The sequence below is a fragment of the Pecten maximus genome, chromosome 5, assembly GCF_902652985.1.
Source record: "Pecten maximus chromosome 5, xPecMax1.1, whole genome shotgun sequence".
Lineage (NCBI taxonomy): Eukaryota > Metazoa > Mollusca > Bivalvia > Pectinida > Pectinidae > Pecten > Pecten maximus.
In genome coordinates, this window is record NC_047019.1 from 1,113,403 (window position 1) to 1,136,050 (window position 22,648).

Genomic DNA, 22,648 nt, shown 5'->3' on the forward strand with positions numbered 1-22,648 from the left:
GACAAACATTCTGGTTACCTTAGAACCTTGTGGGTAACTAGACAAACATTCTGGTTACCTTAGAACCTTGTGGGTGACCCAACTCTCCTTATTGTCCTCTTCCTCTTCCTGGAAGATACTGTTGGCCGGAGTGGACTGGTCACTCAGCTTCCAGAATATTATCACAGCATCTGAAATATATCGCCAGATTTTAACCTGGATGTGGCAAGTGTGACAAGTTGCTACATATTTGTTTTTATTAGTTGTTATTCTTATTTGGATTTTAAATCCTATGGTTATTGTAATATAAGGCAATGTTAATATTCAATTTGGTTATCAATGGATATTTTCTGTGGTAATTGTGTGGTAATATTCAATGGGGCATATTCTTTGGTAATATTCAATGTTGTTATTAAATGGATATTGTCTGTGGTAATTGTAAGGTAATATTCAATGTGTATCTTCTGTGGTAATATTCAATGTGTATCTTCTGTGGTAATATTCAATGTGTATCTTCTGTGGTAATATTCAATGTGGTTATTCAATGTGTATCTTCTGTGATAATATTCAATGTGTATCTTCTGTGGTAATATTCAATGTGTATCTTCTGTGGTAATATTCAATGTGGTATCTTCTGTGGTAATATTCAATGTGATAATATTCAATGTGTATCTTCTGTGATAATATTCAATGTGAATCTTCTGTGGTAATATTCAATGTGGTTATTCAATGTGTATCTTCTGTGGTAATATTCAATGTGTATCTTCTGTGGTAATATTCAATGTGTATCTTCTGTGGTAATATTCAATATGTAACTTGTGGTAATATTCAATGTGGTTATGTAATAAATATCTTCTGTACATATGTTCATTGCTGGCAAGCTTATCAGAATGGTTTGTTCCATAAATCACATACATAGAGAAAAACTCCCATGCGTGGATATATGACACAACTAACCTAATCATTATAACTAACAGTGATTTTTGGGACTCGGGAGTCCTGGACTGGGATTCAATACCCACTCTCCTACTATCAATAATTGTTGACTCATCTAAGTTTGGAAACAGAGGTCTGGACTGGGATTCCATACCCGGTCTCCTACTCTTAATAATTGGAACTCATCAAAAGTTTGGAAACAGAGTTCTGGACTTACCTGAAAACATACTAAAAATTACTGGGTATTAAATATGTCTTTTTTATTAGCTTCATGTGACTAGTCTACCTACCATCTCCGGCAGATGCCAGCATCTCGCCTGAAATAGAAAACAAATCAACCGTGTCCAAGATACATACCACCTCATACACAAAACAAATCAACCGTGTCCAAGATACATATGTAGTGAACTAGGAAAGTTTTATATGTTATGCGTTCAAAGTTACCTAGAGTAGTTAAAGTTAAAACTATATGCTATAGTCATCCAAATCTATGCGAGTTGCTTCCCTTAGATAAGTAGTTAATCAACCCGTTTAACCAAACGGTAGCACCTGAAAGTCAGTCATGGATATGTTGCACACGGTCCGTGGGACCAGTGGTCAGTGCCTAGGGCTTTAATTAGAAATGACGTTATAGGGGTTTAGAGACGCCCATATTTCGGGGTAAAGGTCAGGATTGCTCAATTGACCACATCGTCAAAATAATACATATTAATTAACTCGCAGGGGATATAAAAAGACTTGCGCGTTTTGCATAAGCAGTTCTCCAGTAGTTTTCAGTCTAAACAGACTTAGTGCTGTTTGGATGTACATATTTAGGATGTAAATATGTAGACTTAGATTTGTTTAAATGTGTGTGAACTGTTAAGTGTGAATGCGCCGGCGATAGTGTGGAAGATGGATGAAACTTCATTGGATTATATTGTACCTTCGGGATTTTCCTGTGGATTAATAAATATAAGTGAACTTTATATCCTGTGTTGAATTATGTTTATCGCACCAAAACCATCCCAAATACACAAAACAAATCAACCGTGTCAGAGATACATCTCACGTCAAACAGACCTTTTTCAGAACATTAATTAGAGTTTCACATTGTTATAAATACATACATTTACAGGAGAGATCAACATTCTTAGAACTAGAACTGTTGCCAGGATGGCTTCAGGACTAATACCCCCGGAATCTACACGAGTCAATGGTGAATTGGAACTGTTAATTAGAGACTAACTAAGATAACCCAGTAATAAAGTGACCAGTTGCCATAGAAACCATAATTTTGAGAAAAAGAAAGTGAGATGCACATCTGCACATGGTCCTCTATATTTGTGTGAAGTTTCATTGAAATCGGCCCTTCGGTTCAGGAGGAGTTGTCCGGACAAACTTAAAGTTATGGTTCTTATCAGAAAACCTGTTTATAGTGACCAGTTGCCATAACAACCAGTGGCATGCACATCTACACATGGTCCTCTATATTTGTGTGAAGTTTCATTGAAATCGGCCCTTCGGGTTAAGGAGTTGTCCGGACAAACTTAAAGTTATGGTTCTTATCAGAAAACCTGTTTATAGTGACCAGTTGCCATAGCAACCATAATTTTGAGAAAAAGAAAGTGACATGCACATCTACACATGATCATTAATATTTGTGTGAAGTTTCATTGAAATCAGCCCTTCGGTTTAGGAGGAGTTGTCCGGACAAAATGTGTCTACAGACGGACGGACGGACGGACAGACAACCTGATTCCAGTATACCCCCCTAACTTCCTTGCGGGGGTATAATTACTATTTTGATAACTTATTCACACAGGAAAATTATTAGTACAAGTAATGATAACAGTACCATCTGGAGAAAATCGGCAAACATTAACAGCCTTTGTGTGGCGCTTTAAGTTAGAGAGGAACTCAACATTTCCTTTTCCATCTTCTCCAACTGTAACTTGCCAAATCTGAAAAATATGAACAATTTCAAAGTGAAACGTATATTTCCATTTTATAATGATTGCCTTCCAATTCATAAAGCACGCACATTTTTCAGTGTATAATTTGATTTCTGTAAATACGTACACGAACAAACTTATCCACCCCGGCTGTAGCTAATCGCTGGATTTTCTGGCCTCCTGGTTGGAAATCTACACTGTAAATCGGATCTCGTTCATGCCATGATATCTCAGGTGTGGTTACTTTCATCTGAAATTAAATCAAGTGGAATTCAATATTGCTCAGATAGAAATAGAATTCAGTGTATAGTCACGTTCCACAAACAATCCTAAAGCTGTTGTCCTCAGTTTTTGAACATTTTTCATCAGAAGCAGATGCCTGGATTTTTTTTTTTTTTTCTAATTGTTAATATTGGATTTAATAGGACATGTAATAGCAGGGCTTAATATGGCGCCTATTTTAGTGGCCTTGGCGCCTTAAATTCACCATTGGCAACGAGTTATTGACATGGCTATAAGGCGCCTGCTTGGCGACTAAAAAAAACTGTGTAAATTTGCGATTTGGTTAATATTCAAAGCTTGAAGTCAATGCTAAAATGACGTTCACAATCGAAAAAGTTACAGAGAGATGTTATACTGATCTGAATAAAGATATTTTTTTTACTAGGCAAGGCGACTAACTTTTCCAATTGGCGCTTAGATTTTATGACTTGGTAGCTATAGCCAAATAGGCCACCTGGTAAAATATCCACTTTGAGCCCTGAATAGTCTCTATATCCAGTTCATATTCCTTCTCACCCTCAGTATTCACTGGCAGAACGTTAACTTTAGATATCACAAACTATCCTCAACTGTGAAATCTCCACCAGCCTCAGTATTCACTGGCAGAACCATATCACCACTGTCCTCGACTGTACAATCTCTACCAGAATCAAATCTATCCAGGACTATCAAAACTTAGTTCGGATGGTAATTATATAAGGACATGTCTTTTTCCATGGAGGAACACCAAATGCCCAACACCTCTTGTAAAGGGAACTCAGAAGAGGTCAACGAAACCCCGACCAATCATAAAACCATACAAAGACACATTCAGCCGTTCAATGTCATACCAAAGGAGATTGAGGCTCACACAAACAACAGACCCTACTGGGAGCTAGTTGACAAACAGGAAGATATCTTGAAACAAATACAATTTTTTATCAAAATCTGTACAGTAGTAAAGATCATAGTCTAGAGGAAATACTTAATGACATTCAAGTACCTAAATTGAATGATGAGGAAACTTTTATGCTGGAGGGGGAAATTTTGTATACTGAGCTCTCAAAAGCAGGTACACTTTATTCACACACAAATGGAGGCTTTTTCGTAATCTTTTTGATCAATAGACAGAAAGAATTGATTCATGCATTTTGTCATCACCTCTGTCATATTATTTTATACCATATGCTGCCTTCTATGAAAGGGTTTTTTTCCCATGTATTATTCACCTTTTAATTATAGCTAAGCTACGTATACAGTGTTCGAAAGTAAAGGTGGTCCGATGGCCAGAGGCTATAGAAAACCTGGTCGGTCTATGTAAAATTTCAAAGTGTTGGCCCCATTGCCTATGAAAAGTTTGAGTCCTGACATACATTATGATTCATGTAAACAACATTCCAATATTTTCTGACAAATGATCATATGAAATCAGAGCTTACAATAGAGTTTATTTTACCCATAACAGCGTGTTATTACTGGATGATGCCAGCGTTTGCGTGACAGTTATGCTACTTTCAACAATATGTTTACAAAATGGGTCTATGGAAAAATGACTTGGGCTATGTGATTTCAATTTTCTGTAGACATATTGTCTAAAGAATTTTCATATATACTTTCATACACTGAAGCTATATACAGTTTGTGTATGTAAGTGTGTGAAAGTTGTCTTTGTTTCTTTCTGTATCATGTAATTACTTTATGTGGAAAATCTGAATAAAAATGTCAAAAGTAAAAAATAAAAAATCATACCCTACTGGTGATCCCTTGTACACAAATTGCAAGTCGAACTCCAACTTTGAAGAGACCAGATGACAAAGACTGACTGCTGGCAGGATTTTTTCTGAGGGCTTTTTGGGGCCTTTAATGGGCCCCATTCCCAATTGGAATTACGTATACCTGGTATTTCATTTTAAAGCAAAATTCCTAAAATTTGCAGTCTACTCCTGGAAAAAATCTTTCCTAATTCACCAATTTTCATCCCAAAATGAGACAAAAAGGCCCCATCCCAAACCAGTGAGAAAAAGCCCTGGCTGGCAGAGAAAAGTGTCAAGTGAACATAAAGCCGATGTCAAACATAGGACTATGCAGCCACATGCACCTTCACACACATACGGTACATATATATATATAAATACTGATGAGTTGCCAAAGACGTTCACTGCCATCAATTTCATTATGATATACAGTGGAACTTCGTTAACTCGAAGTCGACGGGACCACGAAAAAACTTCGAGTTATCCGAGTGTTCGAATTAAGTGAGTTATCATTTTTGGTGAAAAGTTTGGTCAATATTTGTCAACATTATATAATCATTATAACTTCGCTCTGTCGCTCATCAGTTTAGTGTGAAGACTGGTCAATACATGTAAATATATACGGTAAACCTCTGATTAATTCGAACACGCGGATAGTTCGAACACACATTTTTTTCTAGAAAAACAGCATTTTTTAGCTAGTAGTAGTTCGAACTCTGACTGTTTATAACTGACACCATTTCGGATAGTTCTAACTTGTCAAATGAAGAACGTAAAGTAAGGTTTTTTTTATCGGCAAACTCAATTGAAAGCTCGCGACGACCCGGCCCCGATGACCGGCCCAGAAAAAATGCCAAGATTTAAATTTGATCAACAAGCACGTTTAGGTTATAAGATTGTATGCGTGATCATTAGAATGCATCTGTGATTTAATATTTGCCACATATTTTAGCTTTAATTCAGTTTTTGTTACATTGCAAAATACACCACGCACGAGACAGCTGATTGCAAAATTTAGGCCCCGACAATGTATACATAACATGCGATATTTGTATTCGCGCTGTGTATGGCAAACTAAGAAATCGTCCGTGTATTTTAACATATAACTAGTGTTAACTTAGCATTATGATTATTAAATTGTGACTGGACAATCTCTTAAGTATTGCCAATCAAGGTATTACCTGAAAACCTGCGACCTCACGCTAGGTAAGCAGGCCACGCGAGGTGTCGCTTGCGGTAAAGTTGAAAGGATCGGCCGCCCGATCGTGCTGAGTGACGTGCAGAGCATTCATATCCAGTCAAAACAATCCACAGGTGTCCCAATTAGTGATGGATAATTTTGCAGGTATCAACTATGTTTTGTAGATAATACGACTGGGCATATTTAAAAGCAGACATGTTGATGTTCTGACCTAATTTTACCAACACATATCGCCTATTTTTACAGTAGTGGTTTCGTAAACGCAACAGGTTATGAAGACTGCTTTTGATGTATTTAAGAGACCATTTATTACAATAATAAAGTGATAGTTTCTCATTCAGATAAAAAATATAATCATGCAAAGATTATACTGTACAAATGTTTAACTTTTGTGTCACAAATGAAACGTGTACTGTACTGTTTTGGGGCCTACTGTAGCTATGCATTGCCAGATCCGCGAGCAGCTTCGCGCAAAAACCATCATAATTATCGCGAAATGAAGAACGTTTAACGATCAATTAATATTGAATTAAATGAAAAACTATCATTTTACTTACTTATAAATGTGCCATTGTTCAGGCCGCCGTTGTTACGTATCAGATTCACGATGGATGTGTTTGTGTCTAATGATTTTACTCTGCCGAGATTTTCACCGATATTGTCTCGAATAGTTCGAACTCACACATATTTTCTGAAGCATAATTTCGAATAATTCGAACAGGTTCGTCAATATTTATTTAATTTTGTTCGAACTAACCGGAGGTTTACCGTATGTAATGTTTCGTTATGTCACTTGTTATTTGGTATAGTTTTGCCGATATACAGTCACGATAAAGTTTCTTTCACTTGGTCACTTCAATAACGATCTGATGTGCAAGTCATGTTTGCAAAAGGTAAATGATAAAACAGAATTCGACAAAATAACAAGTTATTCATGTCAAATCAAATACCCGGTAACCGTTTAAGTTTAACACAGATTGCATGCAAAACGTAACAGAACCATTACCTTTTATTGGACATATAAAATACTGTTTGATCGGCCTACTTACTTTTTATTGATAACCACGCCATTTCCATGTGTATTAGCACCGGAAGTTGGGCTATGCATGTGCGTATAAAACGTCAGTGATTGTTTCGAGAAAAAAATCTGATTGTCTTTAGCGAGGCGCTCGCCATAGTTACGCTCGTTGTGTGAAGGAAGTTGTGAAGAAACGCCAGCATGCGCACTGGTTTGTTAACAGCATCTCTTTGATGCTTTATTATCTGACGCATGCTTTAGAAAATTACAAGCGTTTGAATGACCCGGCCCGTACTAGTGAAGTCATTTGTAAACACATGTCACATTAGCTTAGGTATGTGTATGGTTCATCTTATCGACTTATTATGATATTAAAATCTTTTAAAAAAATGTATTTGGATTACCGTAAATATTCGGGTATAGTGCGCACTCGCGTATAGTGCGCAGGTACGTTTTTGAGGTTCATTTAAAAAAAAAAAAAAAAAAAAATTTTTTCAATTTTCAACTGAGCGGTAGATGAATTCTAAAGCATAAGATGATAGGAAGTTGTAACTTATGAAAGATTATTTACAATGTACCACATTTAATTGGAATCACAATTTGACACAGTGTGGTCTAAACTTTTGCTCGGCACTAGGACGAGTCTGACCCAACAGTTCACTCGGCACTTGCCTGTTTCGACCTGGGCAAGACGAGTGGACGAGTGGTTTATCGGAGCCCTGTACTGGTCAAGATGAAGTATGTGATTGGTAAATGTAGCGGTAAATGCAAAATGCAGATATGCAGTTAAAAAGGAAACGTTCAGACTGAATGCAAGCTGAATTAATAAAATTATATTCCTGATTCAAATGCAGTCTTATTATAATATCACCAAAATTGATTCAAACTGATATAATTTTGTTATCCGTGCTGAAACATATTTCATTTAGTTCGTTAATTTATTTCACCAGCAGTTTTACATCATAACCACCTGCATTAAAGCTATGCCGTTTATCTTTTTTAAAGATATTTCTTGTTTGTTATTTTTTGTGTGCAAGGTATAAGTACAGTGTAATCATCTTTTAAGACGACACCTCTCAAAAACAGAAGAAACATTATGACATTTTCAGATCTATATCTATCGCTTAATATACAGACTTTTTAGATCTAAAAGGTAAAAAGGATAAAAAAAATTAATAGTGTGATTTTGTGTGTGATGTAAGTAGGCTTCAAGGCCGATATAGGGTGTGTACCTTCAAGTCTTCTTGTGCTGCTGTTAGAAGGAGATTCCATTACGTTACTGTGTTTTTTAAAAAAAATTATTTCAATGATATTTGTGGAAGTTGTGCGACTTTGTGTATTTTGACACGTCAACAGGTAAACTGTTTTGAAGTAGCTGAATCCAACTATCGATAGTAGCTAAGTTTAGCTAGAGTAGCTAAAATCAGCTATATAGCTGAAAATGGCAGATTTCCACAACCTGATGTATATGTATTCTCAAATTTATAGCATATATATGTGTTTGTATGAGGGTGTTCATGTCTCGTTCGATGGTCTACAGGAGTGTGTATATGGTTTATGGCTACGATTTGGTATACAATAGTTTAAGCTTAAAAGACTGGCCATTAGTACAAGTGGATCAAGGATATAGCCGTACAAACGTGAACGCTCAAATCAACACTCTCGTTATAAGTCGCGATCAGACATAACAAAGACATGTGTCACTTTCTGACATCGTGAAGATAATTGTATATCATTGCAATAAAGAGTGTAAACAATAACAACATGTAAGTGCAAATAGAAATTAGCAACACCAAGATAACAGTACTTATGACAAATTCACAATGCTATACCATCGAATCGTAAAAAAATAATAACAGCTGATGATTAGAATACTGACAAGTTTTCATCAAGCGATCAAGTGGTCAACCGCGTGTATTTTTATGGAAGTGTCAAGCAAGCAAATTGTCTGGTACGTGACATAAAGGATTACTAAACTAATGAATTTGACGTACCCTGTCTTCAGCGGCTCTACGCCTCCTAAAGATTCCTGAAGAAGATAATTTTCTTTCAGAATTTCATTACAACACACAAATTTGGCGGCAATTCCCAGAACAAACCAGTCGATGTCAACAAAGCGCTTGACTGGATATGACTATAATTACTAGAACCAGAGTAAAATCCGGATATTATCAATCGTCAAAATAAAAAATATTTACAATTCAATTTAATTTAATTTAATTCAAACTTTATTTATAGTCGATACATATCATAAAAAAACATTGACTCTAATGCACAAATATAAAATAAATAGATACAACACTAAAACATGCATTTGTATTTACATTGTACATGTATGATAGTGTATAGAATACTGTAGTATGTCTGTTAAAAAAAGTTTACACAATGTAGCACAGCCAGAGTTTTCTAAGGGTTGGGGATAGCCCTACCAGCGAAGTCTGCTCTGGCTGCCACCACTTACACAGTAATTTATGTTAAAAATAAACAAAAAAAGGTTATAGAAACTAAACATTGTAAAAACAGATAACAGAAAATAGTTGTTGGAAATATATTTCTATACAGATTTACCACTTTAAATATGCTGGTTCGCCCGTTGTCAGTATAATGTGACCGGGTGGGACGTCCTGCTGGGTGTCTTCGGCAGTACACTTCAGTGAGGTAGCACTATAAATCGGCAAAAGTTCCCGTCTGTCACAGGGAGACTTTGAACACGAACATACCGCAGCCTCCCAAAACACACATACGCACTCACCACACGCATGCATGTCGCACGCACGGGAGGCCGTCCTTAACTAACCTTAGTTGTTAATAGGACGTTAAACAAATAAAACCAAAACCAGTACTTTATGCATTGTGGCCCATACCAGCTGTTTGTCAGTGAATTGTGTGAGTGAATTTGTTGTTCTGAAGTTGTCTGGTAGGGCATTCCAGATTTTAGGTGCTTCTGACCGAAAAGAATGCTTGCCATATTTTGTTGTCCTAACATGTGGTATGTCTGCAGTGTTGTAATATCTTAATGTGTATGCTTTTTCTGTGATATTGATTAAGCCGTGTAAGTATGTTGGTTTTTGTTTGTTTGTGATTTTGAAGACTTCTATGGCAAAATTCCCGTGTCTCCTTATTCTGAGTGATGGTAATTTTGAACGGGCTAGTAAGCTTTGGTAAGTACCTTCCTGTGTGTCGATAAAAGAGTGATATATTGTGAGCTTGCCTAGTCTGTTTAGGTGTTTGCCATTGCGTTTTACTGTGTTAAATTGTCTTGATGCTTTTTTTTACAAATATTAGCTACATGAGTGTGAAAATTTAACTTGAAATCGAATGTGACCCCTAAAATTTTAACATCTGGTTCGCATTTTATAGTGTTACCTTTCTGAAATGTTTTGTTGTTGGGTTTTGTTACCTACCGCCATCGTTTGGAATGTAATATAAACTTTATTTCATTCATTCAATTCATACATATACAATACACAATCATAGTTTGAATGGGATTCGGAAACAAGTATAAAACTTATATTAATCTGTCTCCTTTTATGACACATTAAGTAAACGGCAGCTAGTGGGAGAATATATAAGTGAGCAATGTAATACTTGAATAAATGAAAAATGGGGAAATTCGGAAAAGAGGAGAGATGAAAAGAGTAGAAGAAAAAGATTAGAGAGGAATTTTATGCCACGACATGAAATATACAACCTGCTGTAACAGCTGTGTACTGGACAAGAAAAAAAATCATTCAAATCTTTTAGAAATAATTATAAGTTCTTGAACACTGGAAAAAATCAAAAGATTTTCATCATACGTGAGTTCGTTATCACCGAAGAGTAGTATTTCAGTTGATAAGTGATAGTTTAGAACACTAAAACAACGTAAGCGAAATTGCGCGAAAAGTGGACAACGTAATAGGAAATGTTCGTTGGTCTCATCTTCTTGATTACACGTGCATAGAGGACTATCTATAAAAATTTTATGAAATACAACATATAGATAAAATTTTAGTGGACTGCACTCCATCCTTAATCTAGCATGGTGAATCTGACCCAGTCTACTACCGCTAAGGAAATAAGATGGAACTTTGTGGCGTGGTTTATTTAAATGACTTTTCAATTTAGTTCTGGACGGATCACTTTTGATTGCATCTGGCAAGAAATTCCACAAAGGGATTACAGATGGCAGACAGGATTCCATGTAAAGACTTGTGCGACAAGGAGGAGGGCGAAAGTTATTTCCAACACGAGCATTGTGATCATGGATGCTATTATTACGCTGAGGAAGAATTTCTTGTAGATACTGAGGAAGGAGACCGTGAACCATTTTATGTAAATGAATAATTTTGTGGTGTTTACGCTTGGGATTTGTCTGGATTAGCCTTCATGTGCTTATCTGCGAACCAGTGAATAAGTGAGTTGCTGTTTTTACTATGTCCGAAGATGTGTGTGCCCAGAGACATATATACAGTGACGTGTATATATACAGTGACGTGTATATACAGTGACGTGTATATATACAGTGACGTGTATATATACAGTGACGTGCACTGTATATATACAGTGACGTGTATATATACAGTGACGTGCACTGTATATATACAGTGACGTGTATATATACAGTGACGTGTATATATACAGTGACGTGTATATCAATACAGTGACGTGTATATCAATACAGTGACGTGTATATATACAGTGACGTGTATATATACAGTGACGTGTATATACAGTGACGTGTATATACATACAGTGACGTGTATATATATACAGTGACGTGTATATATACAGAGACGTGTATATATACAGTGACGTGTATCTATACAGTGACCGACAGGCAACACAAATTTTAGTCGTTAACTGGAACAGCCTTCATGTCTCGTGCAGATTGGCAAACAAAATCGGCAACAAAATAGTGCTTGAAAAAAAACACAACAATTTATTATATTCTACATTTATTACAAACAAAGTATATGGCATGTTTTCTCATTATAAATTATTTGACAAAAATATGTATTTTTGCTCAAATTTATCTATAACAATGCTTTCAGTATATTTGCCCGGAACAAAATATTGCGCAGGTCTGTGTTGTATTACTACGATGATACTGTCGCGTGATGCATGGCACTTAACAAACATCAACGACACAACTCTCAAAAAGGCTTTATAGTGACAATGCCATACAAATGTAAATATATATACAGTGACGTGTATATATGTCTCTGGTGTGCCTTACTTATAGTATTGTCGTCTGCATAGTTGTATAGATGTCATTTATGGAGATATTAAAGAAGATGGGGCCTAAAAAAGAGCCTTGTCGGACTCGTATATGTTCTGAAAGAGGTATGTCGCATATTGGCCTGTTTCGACCTAACGGTGACCGTTTTCGAAAAAAAAATAAATAAATGTTAAAAACTGAGTTTTTGAATACAAACCTTACATCTATAACATATAAAAAATCTTATTTGAGAACAATTTGGTTTTTCATTGCATAATAAAAGTTTTGCCGAGGCTCAACGTGATGAGCCAGGTTTAGCCTAAGCGTGTTTTATGAATGACAAACACGGCGAGATAGCCGCTTTTCATCAAATGTGGAGCGATAGAAAAGAGACCACCCTCAAACTATTCAGGGCCCATCTGTTCAAAGTGTGATTAGGCTAATTACAGTTTAACAACAATTCCAAATTATTGATCAATTATTTCTGGTAAAACTAACTTGGCAGCATTTTACACAACTCTCTAGAACTCCCCGGTCTATTCCTCTAAGAAATACAAAATTTACACACACAAACACACAAACACAGATTTTGTAGTAAAGGAGAAATGAGATTTTAACTAATCAAGTGATTAAGCTAATCCTCGTTTCAATCTGACAAAATCAACAATGACCAATTCTTGTTTTCTTTGTTGTCCTTTTTGGATACCGGCAAAAAATAAATGGTGTGTGTGTCTAATGAACACACGTGTCGTAAATGCTAGTGCAACGTAAACTAAAATAGCGCACTTGGAACCATTTTACGTAAAATGAACACAGGTAACACACATGAAATAATATTACCGATCATTGTGTGAGTATAATGTACACAACTGTCGCGCGCACATTAAAAAATGTATAACCATACAAACATATTGATGATAATTCACTCGGACAACAAAAGGTCATTTTTGTACACGTGTTGTTGCAGCCGTGCAAGATTGAGAATATTACATTTGGTATTAAACTGACTTTATTTTCTATGTTTCTGGTAGCAACAGAATAAGCAAACTGATGGTGTGGGACAAACAGCATGACACCTAATTTGTTAGTTACGTGACTCCGCCTACTGATAGATTTCGTCACCTGTCATCATCTTCCATTGAACACAAGTAGGCGGAGACGCGGGTTAGTTGACAGCTAGACAGGCGCCAAAGTTATATAAACTAATCCAATTAGACAACACCGCAGGTGGGCGGAGTCACGGATAGATGATCTGTTATGTCAGATGATCACTTGTCTCAATGATTGTTATATTCAATATGATCACTTCAATATTGTATGTATGTATTCATTTCTTCAGTTTTAAAATCTTTTTATTCATCCTTTTGCATATTACAAGTACATGAAATACATAAAAAAAACATCAATTATAGATACAGTTTTACAGCAACACAATAACATTTTTGAGAAGAGCATCAAGGGTGACAATGAGTTGGTATACATAATAGCAACATTTTAGAAAATGTGTACATGTATATATATTGAAACAATATTGTTTAATGGCTAATAGAAATAAAGTATGTATTGAACAATTTGGATAAATTATGTACCATTGTTGAATTATATATAGCTTACAGTATTAAGAGGTTGATAAGTGTACATATATATGTATAGTAAGTTGACCATCATTTGTATAAACTGGAGGTGTTGCATAGTATAGAATATATATACTGGTTTTAAGTAACAGCAGAAATGCAAGCTACCCGAGTATTATTTTGAGACTTGTCTCCCTTTGATTAAAATCTGTATCTGGATCTGTATATAATAATTATAAAAAGGCTAATGAAAGCAGAGACCTATATACTAGTATATAGGTCTCTGATGAAAGTAGCTATTGTTAATTATTGATTTTATGGCATGTACTTATATAAGGCAATTAGTGAATATAGTAATAAAACAAGAAATAAAGGATTTTTTTTTCTTATTATTTACAACATTTAATACAGCTTTCACACTCACTTTCACACATTTACTGAATACACACACATATATATATATACTTATACAGATAAAAGGTGTATATTCAGTAAGAGAAAAATCTATTTTGTATGGACCATTTATTTTCAAACTTAGTGTACCCCATCTTATTTCTAAATATTACTTCTTCTATTTTCAGGTAAAATTCTAATTCGTTTTTGAATCCATTCATATTAGGAAGACAGTTTGTAAGTCTTTGTTTGTAAATATCAGAGACTTGTATATATACAAGTCTCTGTAAATATGAAACTTTGCTAATAGAAGTAAAGTGTTGAGATATTTTAACTCTTGTTCCTTCGGTAATTTACCCAATATTACATCAACATTTTGTAGTTGTATAGTTCTAGTTGTCTTATTGTATAGCCATACTTTAAAATCATCCCAAAAGTTTTCAACTATTCTGCATTCCCAAAACATATGCATAATTGTTTCAATATGACGGTTGCAAAAAGTGCAGAGAGCGGAGCCTTTTATGTTGATCATATGTAAAAATTTATTTGTACTAATTATTCTATGTATTATTCTGTATTGAAACCATTTAAGTTTACAGTCTATGGTGGATTTAAATGGGATTATATTAATTTTTTCCCGCCATATTGTGTCTTTCACCAAATCAAGTTCTTCCGACCATTTAGTTATGTATTTGTTGTTTGTTTTGATATTTTTTTACTAATAAACTATATATAGAAGAGCCTCTTTGTTTATTTGTTATTATATGATATATGTGGGTTGGACAGTGTGGTAGTGAGAAAGTATGGTATCTGTTTGGGAGTACATTCCATGCTGTTTTGATCATATACGGACAAAAGCCCCCCCGGACATTAGCCCCTAGGACAAAAGCCCCCCGGGACATTAGCCCCTTCACACTAATCAAAAAGTGGACAAAAGCCCCTTCATAAAAAAAAATATTTTATTTTTTTTTAATTTTTTTATGTTTTTATTTATTCATTTTTTTTTTAAATTACAATATATGTTTTAGCAGTGGTTATATTAAGTGCTACATATATATGTAAGTGACTTCAGTCACCAGTGGCTTCTGCAATGTAAACAACTACTTGAACTGTTACATAAACAATAAGCTGTTACACAGGTGTTTGGTAGGTTTTTCATTGATTTTACTGTTACATAAACAATAAGCTGTTACACAGGTGTTTGGTAGGTTTTTCATTGATGTTGTATTCTCCTCGAAGGAAATATATCATTAATGGCGTCATGTGTATCAACAGTGAAATTTCTATGTTTGCACAGGTATAAATTGTTTTTATATTGTTTCTTTGATTTTAATCATTCCTAAAATTAAAATTACAACACAGAGCAACATGTTTTGTAGGCATTTCTTTGATTATCAATATTTGCAGTATATTACAAATTTCAGAGATAAAAACAGCAGTATATATACAGTTTTTGTTTTTCAAAAGTACAGATTTATATAAAGTATACCAGCTAAATTTATAATGAAGGGGCTTTTGTCCGGAGGGGCTTTTGTCCTAGGGGCTAATGTCCGGGGGGGCTAATGTCCGGGGGGGGCTTTTGTCCTACACTCGGCTTTCCGAAGATCGTAAAACTGAGTAATTGGTGGATAAAATTGATGTTTTATGCAGAAAGCTTCATAAGACTGGATCAACTCTCCATTTTCATCTAATAAATCATATAATATGTATGTATGTATTCATGGTCATGATGAAATAATAAGTTTTTATAAGTATTTTATTTCAGGTTTCAGATTTGAATTTCCGTAATTAACATATTAGATACGTGTTCATAGGAAACACAGAGAATGTCTTTATTCTTCTCTATCATAAATGGTATAGATATAAATTTTCTTTGTGTTATCATGCCAGAAAGTGTAGGGGAAATCCGTTATATTTTAAATTCCCATCATCTGAGACAACCTAACTTTCGGTTATAAAATATGCGTAATTCCTTCTTTCCGTCGTCCATCAAACTGTGGAATGATCCAGTATTACTGTAAAGAATTCGTCTACTTAGTTTAAACTTTCCTTTATTGAAATATCTAAGTACATTACATTACATACAATACAAAATAAAAGGACAATAGAAACAGGTGTCTAAGACACTTATATAAATCTATAACCTATAAATAAATAAGCAATTGAAAAACGGACAGCATAATTAAGTCAACAATGCATTTAACAGTGAAAACTATAAAATTGGGACAGTTTAAAAAGGATGACAGAGAAAAATTAGATTATATGTATAATAGAAAAGAGAAAATTAAGGTGGAAGAGAGGAAGGAAAGGATAAAGAGGGGTATTTTTGGTTTTGTTTTAACTTGTACTGATCAGTGACATATTGTTAGTTTTCAAAATATAGTCCTGGACTGCTTCAAAGACAACCTTGTTTTCATTTATGGATAATGTCTCGTCCCCCAAAGGTATGAGATCTGGTGTAACATCGAAAGATAATGAGTGTAAGTACCGTCTTCTATCTTCGGCATCCGTTTAACTTTAACTATTTAGAATGGTTTGCATTTAAAGACAGAAAACAGTGAGAGAATCTGCTGCATCATTTTTATAATGAATAAAAAAGGTATTAAAAACGAAAAATGATCCAGGATTGAATCGTGGGGAGAGCCATGCATTAATAGTAAAAACGAACATTAATGCAGTTTTGTGATTGAATATGCCGCCATTTCGATTGTACCAAACTCCCCTAAAAGTCTAAAATATTTATTTTCTTTCTTCAAATACACAGTTCTAGTTAGCTAGAATACATATGGCACGGTATTTAGTTTATATATACTGAAGATTTCTATGGTTTCATTTAGATTTCCATAGCAGAAAATATCTATTAATTTCGATTTTTTTTTTTGTTGATTTTTTTTTTTTTTTTCAATTCAATTCAATTCAATTAATTTCCAAATGCTACATAGCATATATGATTCTACGATACATATATATCATATAGGGTCTTCCCCGAACACCAACTCTGGTTTAGGTGTGTTGGTAGGGAGTTGCAGACAAATTCTCAGTTTTAGAACACAGGTAAATCAGAACACAGGTAAATCAAATAACCTGTTGGGTGATCAGAAAATCATTAGCTGTTAATGATTGCCAAACTGTTTCAGAAATAATGCATAATACCAAAATTCAAGATTTTTTTATTTCACTCAGACACACTTTAATGTGTAACAAGAGGTCAAAAAATACATATCAACTGTATAACATGGCAACGAGAGTAGATGGACATATTGTATAACATGGCAACGAGAGTAGATGGACATATTGTATAACGAGAGTAGATGGACATATTGTATAACATGGCAACGAGAGTAGATGGACATATTGTATAACATGGCAACGAGAGTAGATGGACATATTGTATAACGAGAGTAGATGGACATATTGTATAACGAGAGTAGATGGACATATTGTATAACGAGAGTAGATGGACATATTGTATAACATGGCAACGAGAGTAGATGGACATATTGTATAACGAGAGTAGATGGACATATTGTATAACGAGAGTAGATGGACATATTGTATAACATGGCAACGAGAGTAGATGGACATATTGTATAACGAGAGTAGATGGACATATTGTATAACGAGAGTAGATGGACATATTGTATAACGAGAGTAGATGGACATATTGTATAACGAGAGTAGATGGACATATTGTATAACGAGAGTAGATGGACATATTGTATAACGAGAGTAGATGGACATATTGTATAACGAGAGTAGATGGACATATTGTATAACGAGAGTAGATGGACATATTGTAAGATCCAACAGTCTGTAATGAAATAATGACATTTTCATACACACAATAATTTGTTAAAACTTAATTGTTTTTTTTTTTTAGAATTATTTGTGATTTTCCAAGAAATATGCTTATCAGTTTTAATAATCGTAGGTTACCTTTTGCAAACATTCCTTTCATATATACCAGAGACGTAAATATCACGTTACGGGAAAATAGAATTTGTCTGCTTTGTTTTACTGGAGTTGGATGCGAGTATCATTAATTATTTTTATGCCCAGATATATATGTAAGTCAAATTCGTGTAAAAAGTATATACACCTAGTTACTATACACGTAACCCACCTATTCATAAAATGTAAAAGTTTGTAAAATACTGTATGTACATTCTAAAACTTACATGTTATCATTAAGTACTACAGTATAGTTATTGTATTGAACGAACTTGTATGCAGTGTATACTACAAACTTTGTCTAAATGTATGAGAAATGTTACAGTGAAAACTATACCCGATTCATATACCTGAGTTGACCCTATTTTTTACCTGTGTTAGTATTCCGTATTGAAACAGACTATAACTAAACTTCAAAGAACTTCCTACATAAACACCTTCCTTTGTCTTTACCAGAGTTGGTGTTCTGGGTCTTCCCCGAGGCTCATTCCCCGAACACCAACTCTGGTTAGGGTGGGGTGTTTACATATGGGTTAAGGTGTGTTGGTAGGGAGTTATAGTCTGTTACAGAAATGTTCTCTGTGTAAGAACACAGGTAAATCAGAACACGGTAAATCAGAACACAGGTAAATCAACTCGAATGTAGAAGAAAGTTTGTCGCCTCCTGTGATTAATTTATGCCAAAATATTAACATCCTTAATTTTATTTCAATTTCAAGTGGAAATTTTCCAAGTTCGCCATAAACCATGTAATTTGGTATACTACTTTTTTTATTTAAATTTTCTTACAAAATTGTAAATGAATATTTTCAATTATACTTCCATTTTCATATCCCCAGATTTCTCAGCCATAAAGTAGAATCGGGGTAACCAGGGAATCGAACAATTTAAGTTGACAAGTCTATAAATAATGGGATGTTTCTTATATTTGTATACAATGCAAATAATGCTTTCTTTTCTTGTTTAGCTAATTTTATCCTTGTTTTTAAATTTTACATATTCTTTTTTCATACACAGATATTTTACCTTTGCCATTTTAACGTAACTTTAGTAGCACATAGCCGTCTATCCCCTGACTACACTATTGTATACTCCACTCACTTATCCATTCGATATTGCCGCTCAGAAGTATCAAACATCTTTAACCTTACTTTAATATTTATTTTCAATATGATATATTTTGATAGATCTATTGTATATGTAAAGTAATTATATCAATGCTGTCCATCTTTCGTTGATTTGTATTATATATTAAGGATTGTAAATTATATGATGTAATCTTTTAGTATGCGTATGAGCCGTAAGGCAGTGAATAAAACATGGAACATTGAACATCAACACAGTCAAAAAGCACTGAGTTTGTCGCTCATCTCGGATAGTGATCTAAAATAGACCATTACGATCCTGGCAAATCCTCATAAACGTCTTTTGGTCGAGTTGAATTAGAACCATATCTGTCGTACAAAAACCACAAATACATGGCAGTTAGAGTACTCCAGAGATGAAATAAATAAATAAATAAATAAATAAATAAATAAATAAATAAATAAATAAATAAAAATAAATAAATAAATAAATAAATAAATAAATAAATCGTTTGTGGTATTGTTTAGAAAATAATGAAGAATTAAAACATGCATGAATCGTTAAATTAAAGTAATAAATAATTAAAGATAGATAATTTAATAGATATAAATAAACGAATAAAAACCAAACTGCCGCCACTGCGCGTCGAATCCCTTCCCTTAGTGCAAACGACATTTCATATTCAACGGTAGCGCAATACAACAGGATATCAGTTCAAAATGGTTTATGCGTATCAAGGCCCTTATAGTCGATAAAATCAATGAACGCGATAAAATAAGTTTGTGTATAAAAGAATTGGTTTTACCTTTTATTAAACTAAAAGAACTTCAAATCAGTATATTAGATATCTATTTTATAATTCATAATATTAAAATGAGTTTCAATACTCTCTTCGTGAATTACATTTATCAACATTCTTGCTCTGTTGATTGCCTAGCTACGACGCCATATTGAATGTAAACTGTAACGAAAGGAATATTGAAGTTGGGAGTCAGACCTGTGCTGGAGTTTATAAAACACCAAAATCTTAATCAATGCGTGCCTAATTGTAAGTGAACAATTTACATATAAATTTGACATTTCATTCCGTTTTGTAGCCATGTATATCTTTTGTTCTAAAAACTAATCCTTTTTTAAACGCTGACATACAATTTCGAATTTGGCCAAATGACAAAACACAAGGTGCTCGGCAATGTTGGTGTGAGCACTTATAATCGAATTTCGTTGTATATCCAGCTTGATGCAGTGCATTTATATCACGAATAGGGATACATTTTGATTTCTGTAGTATATCGACAACACAAGAATCGTAAGAATATTTATAAAACTCTAATAAAAAAATGTTTATGGCAGCAGATATGGGAAAATAAAACAAAATGATTTTCATTTGAACAGAAAAGTTGGAAACAATTCCCACAATATGTATAATCACTTCACTTGAAAATATCTTCAAACGATATCATTTTGGACATTCTCATACGAGATAATTTCTTTTTGGTTTAATCAATGTACGTTCTGGTCAAGTGTTCAGGCTAAAAGTGATAGACAAACTTACCTGGGTAATGTGTTTGTCAGTATTTTTTACATAAAAACTTCTACTTTATACATGAATATCAGATGATAAATATTAATAAAAGAGAGCTTATTTAATGTTTGGTAGTCACTAATTTTTCTGTTTTTATTCTAACATTTTACAAAATAATTAAACAAGTTTTTATTTATAAATCAGTGTTAATATGGATAACCTACAGTACTGTATACCAAAATAACTGGCTATTTGATACAAATTGTACTTTATCAATAATATGATCTAAACAATTGTATTTTGGCGAACAGGTCACTATACAATTTATTTATTGAGGATTCTACTTCTAGACATGTGGTTAAAGAGGTATATTTGTTAAAGGATTAAAACTTATTGATATTTCTTTTTTTTTTGTTAGGAAAAAGCGTTATGTCTTCATCCAGGCAGAGTAAAAGTTCCCATGGAGGGAAGCCTTTTTCTGCCAATAGAACTAGATTGGACAGTGGCGTGAAGACCACAGCCGACGGTCAGAGATACCCAGTGATTACACAGAGAGGGTACTACTCGGATATCATAGGAGCAAATGCCAGTGATGGCAGATTGGGGGTAAGAAACATGATCTTATCTAAAAATAGAGCTAATACCTTATATTTTTAATTAGTTTTACCAAAAATAAACAGTGTGCATGTGCTGTTTGTGGAAATAATGAAACAGGCATTATTTTTCTGAAATAGTCATATTTTAATTTTTTTCATGATTTTATTAATATCTTCCAAAATACCCAGTAGTGAAACATTGAACCCTTTGAAAAAAACTTTTACAGTAAACTGTTAGGTTTTATGTAGTTTTCTGATATTATATGTGGGCTTCTAATGTATATACTGCGGTATCTATGTAACCCTGGTAAATACTAGCCCCAATATACCGCTCGGCTAGAGAGATCTTCTCTTTAGCTCGATCGGTTGAGCGTAAGACTAGTAAGCCAGAGGTCCCGGGTTCAATCCCTTGCGGAGGCAGTGATCAAAATTTAATTAATCATGCGCTCTGTTAAATTGGCGCCCATGTAGGGACTCGGGAATAATACTCATCACTGCTTGCGAAAGCATCGCTGTTACCCCTGGAAACTCGAGGACGAGTTCTTTCCTGAAGGGGGAGTATGTACCCTGGTAAATACTAGCCGCAATATACCGCTCGGCTAGAGAGATCTTCTCTTTAGCTCGATCGGTTGAGCGTAAGACTAGTAAGCCAGGGGTCCCGGGTTCGATCCCTAGCGGAGGCAGTGATTTAAATTTAATTAATCATGCGCTCTGTTACATCTAGAACAAAGTGTTGGTCAGGTTTTGGTACTTTTATACAGTTTATCTGTAAATAATTGGTATGAAATAGTTCAAATGTAATTTTTCCTTAAATGACAAAGAAATATTGTGATAAACCACTACATTTATATACTCAGGTGCTAAGTTTAAAATTGTCATCAAATCAGACACCTGATATAAGTTTGTACAATATACTTATATTATATGTCAAAAAGCTTTTACTGATATAATTAACAAAATCAAGGATTTGGTGAAAGTTAACTGTTCCTTTAACTGTTCCTTTAAAGGGACATCACGGTAAAAACGTTGTAATTTTCATTGAATATACGTGTTTTGTTCCTTTCCAGTTATGTTTCTGTGCTGTCCAAATGTTTACAGTCGATCCCTATGTCCAGCTTGACCACTTGATTTAGTTGGGAATCCCCCTCTAAATTTAGCGCGGAAATTATTTTTAAATCATCACGTGACTGTTTTGAAATCGCGGCAACACAAACACTCGATAGTTTACAAGGCGAAATAT

The 22,648-nt window shown here is 34.3% G+C and overlaps 2 protein-coding genes across 2 annotated transcripts in view; one reads left to right on the forward strand and one right to left on the reverse strand.

Annotated features, from left to right (window-relative positions):
- LOC117326791 (chromatin assembly factor 1 subunit B-like) overlaps positions 1 to 9,198 on the reverse strand; it is a 28,043-nt gene extending 18,845 nt beyond the window's left edge. Inside the window, exons 1-5 of the mRNA XM_033883516.1 lie at positions 9,078 to 9,198; positions 2,977 to 3,099; positions 2,753 to 2,858; positions 1,206 to 1,232; positions 59 to 170 (exon numbers count right to left, since the gene is read on the reverse strand). Coding sequence (XP_033739407.1) covers positions 59 to 170; positions 1,206 to 1,232; positions 2,753 to 2,858; positions 2,977 to 3,099 — 368 coding nt within the window. The 5' untranslated portion in view covers positions 9,078 to 9,198. The remainder of the gene's footprint in view (positions 1 to 58; positions 171 to 1,205; positions 1,233 to 2,752; positions 2,859 to 2,976; positions 3,100 to 9,077) is intronic.
- Positions 9,199 to 20,231: 11,033 nt separating this feature from the next.
- Positions 20,232 to 22,648, forward strand: part of LOC117326792 (dynein heavy chain 1, axonemal-like) — a 112,175-nt gene continuing 109,758 nt past the window's right edge. The window contains 2 exon segments of the mRNA XM_033883517.1: positions 20,232 to 20,335; positions 21,231 to 21,418. Coding sequence (XP_033739408.1) covers positions 21,242 to 21,418 — 177 coding nt within the window. The 5' untranslated portion in view covers positions 20,232 to 20,335; positions 21,231 to 21,241.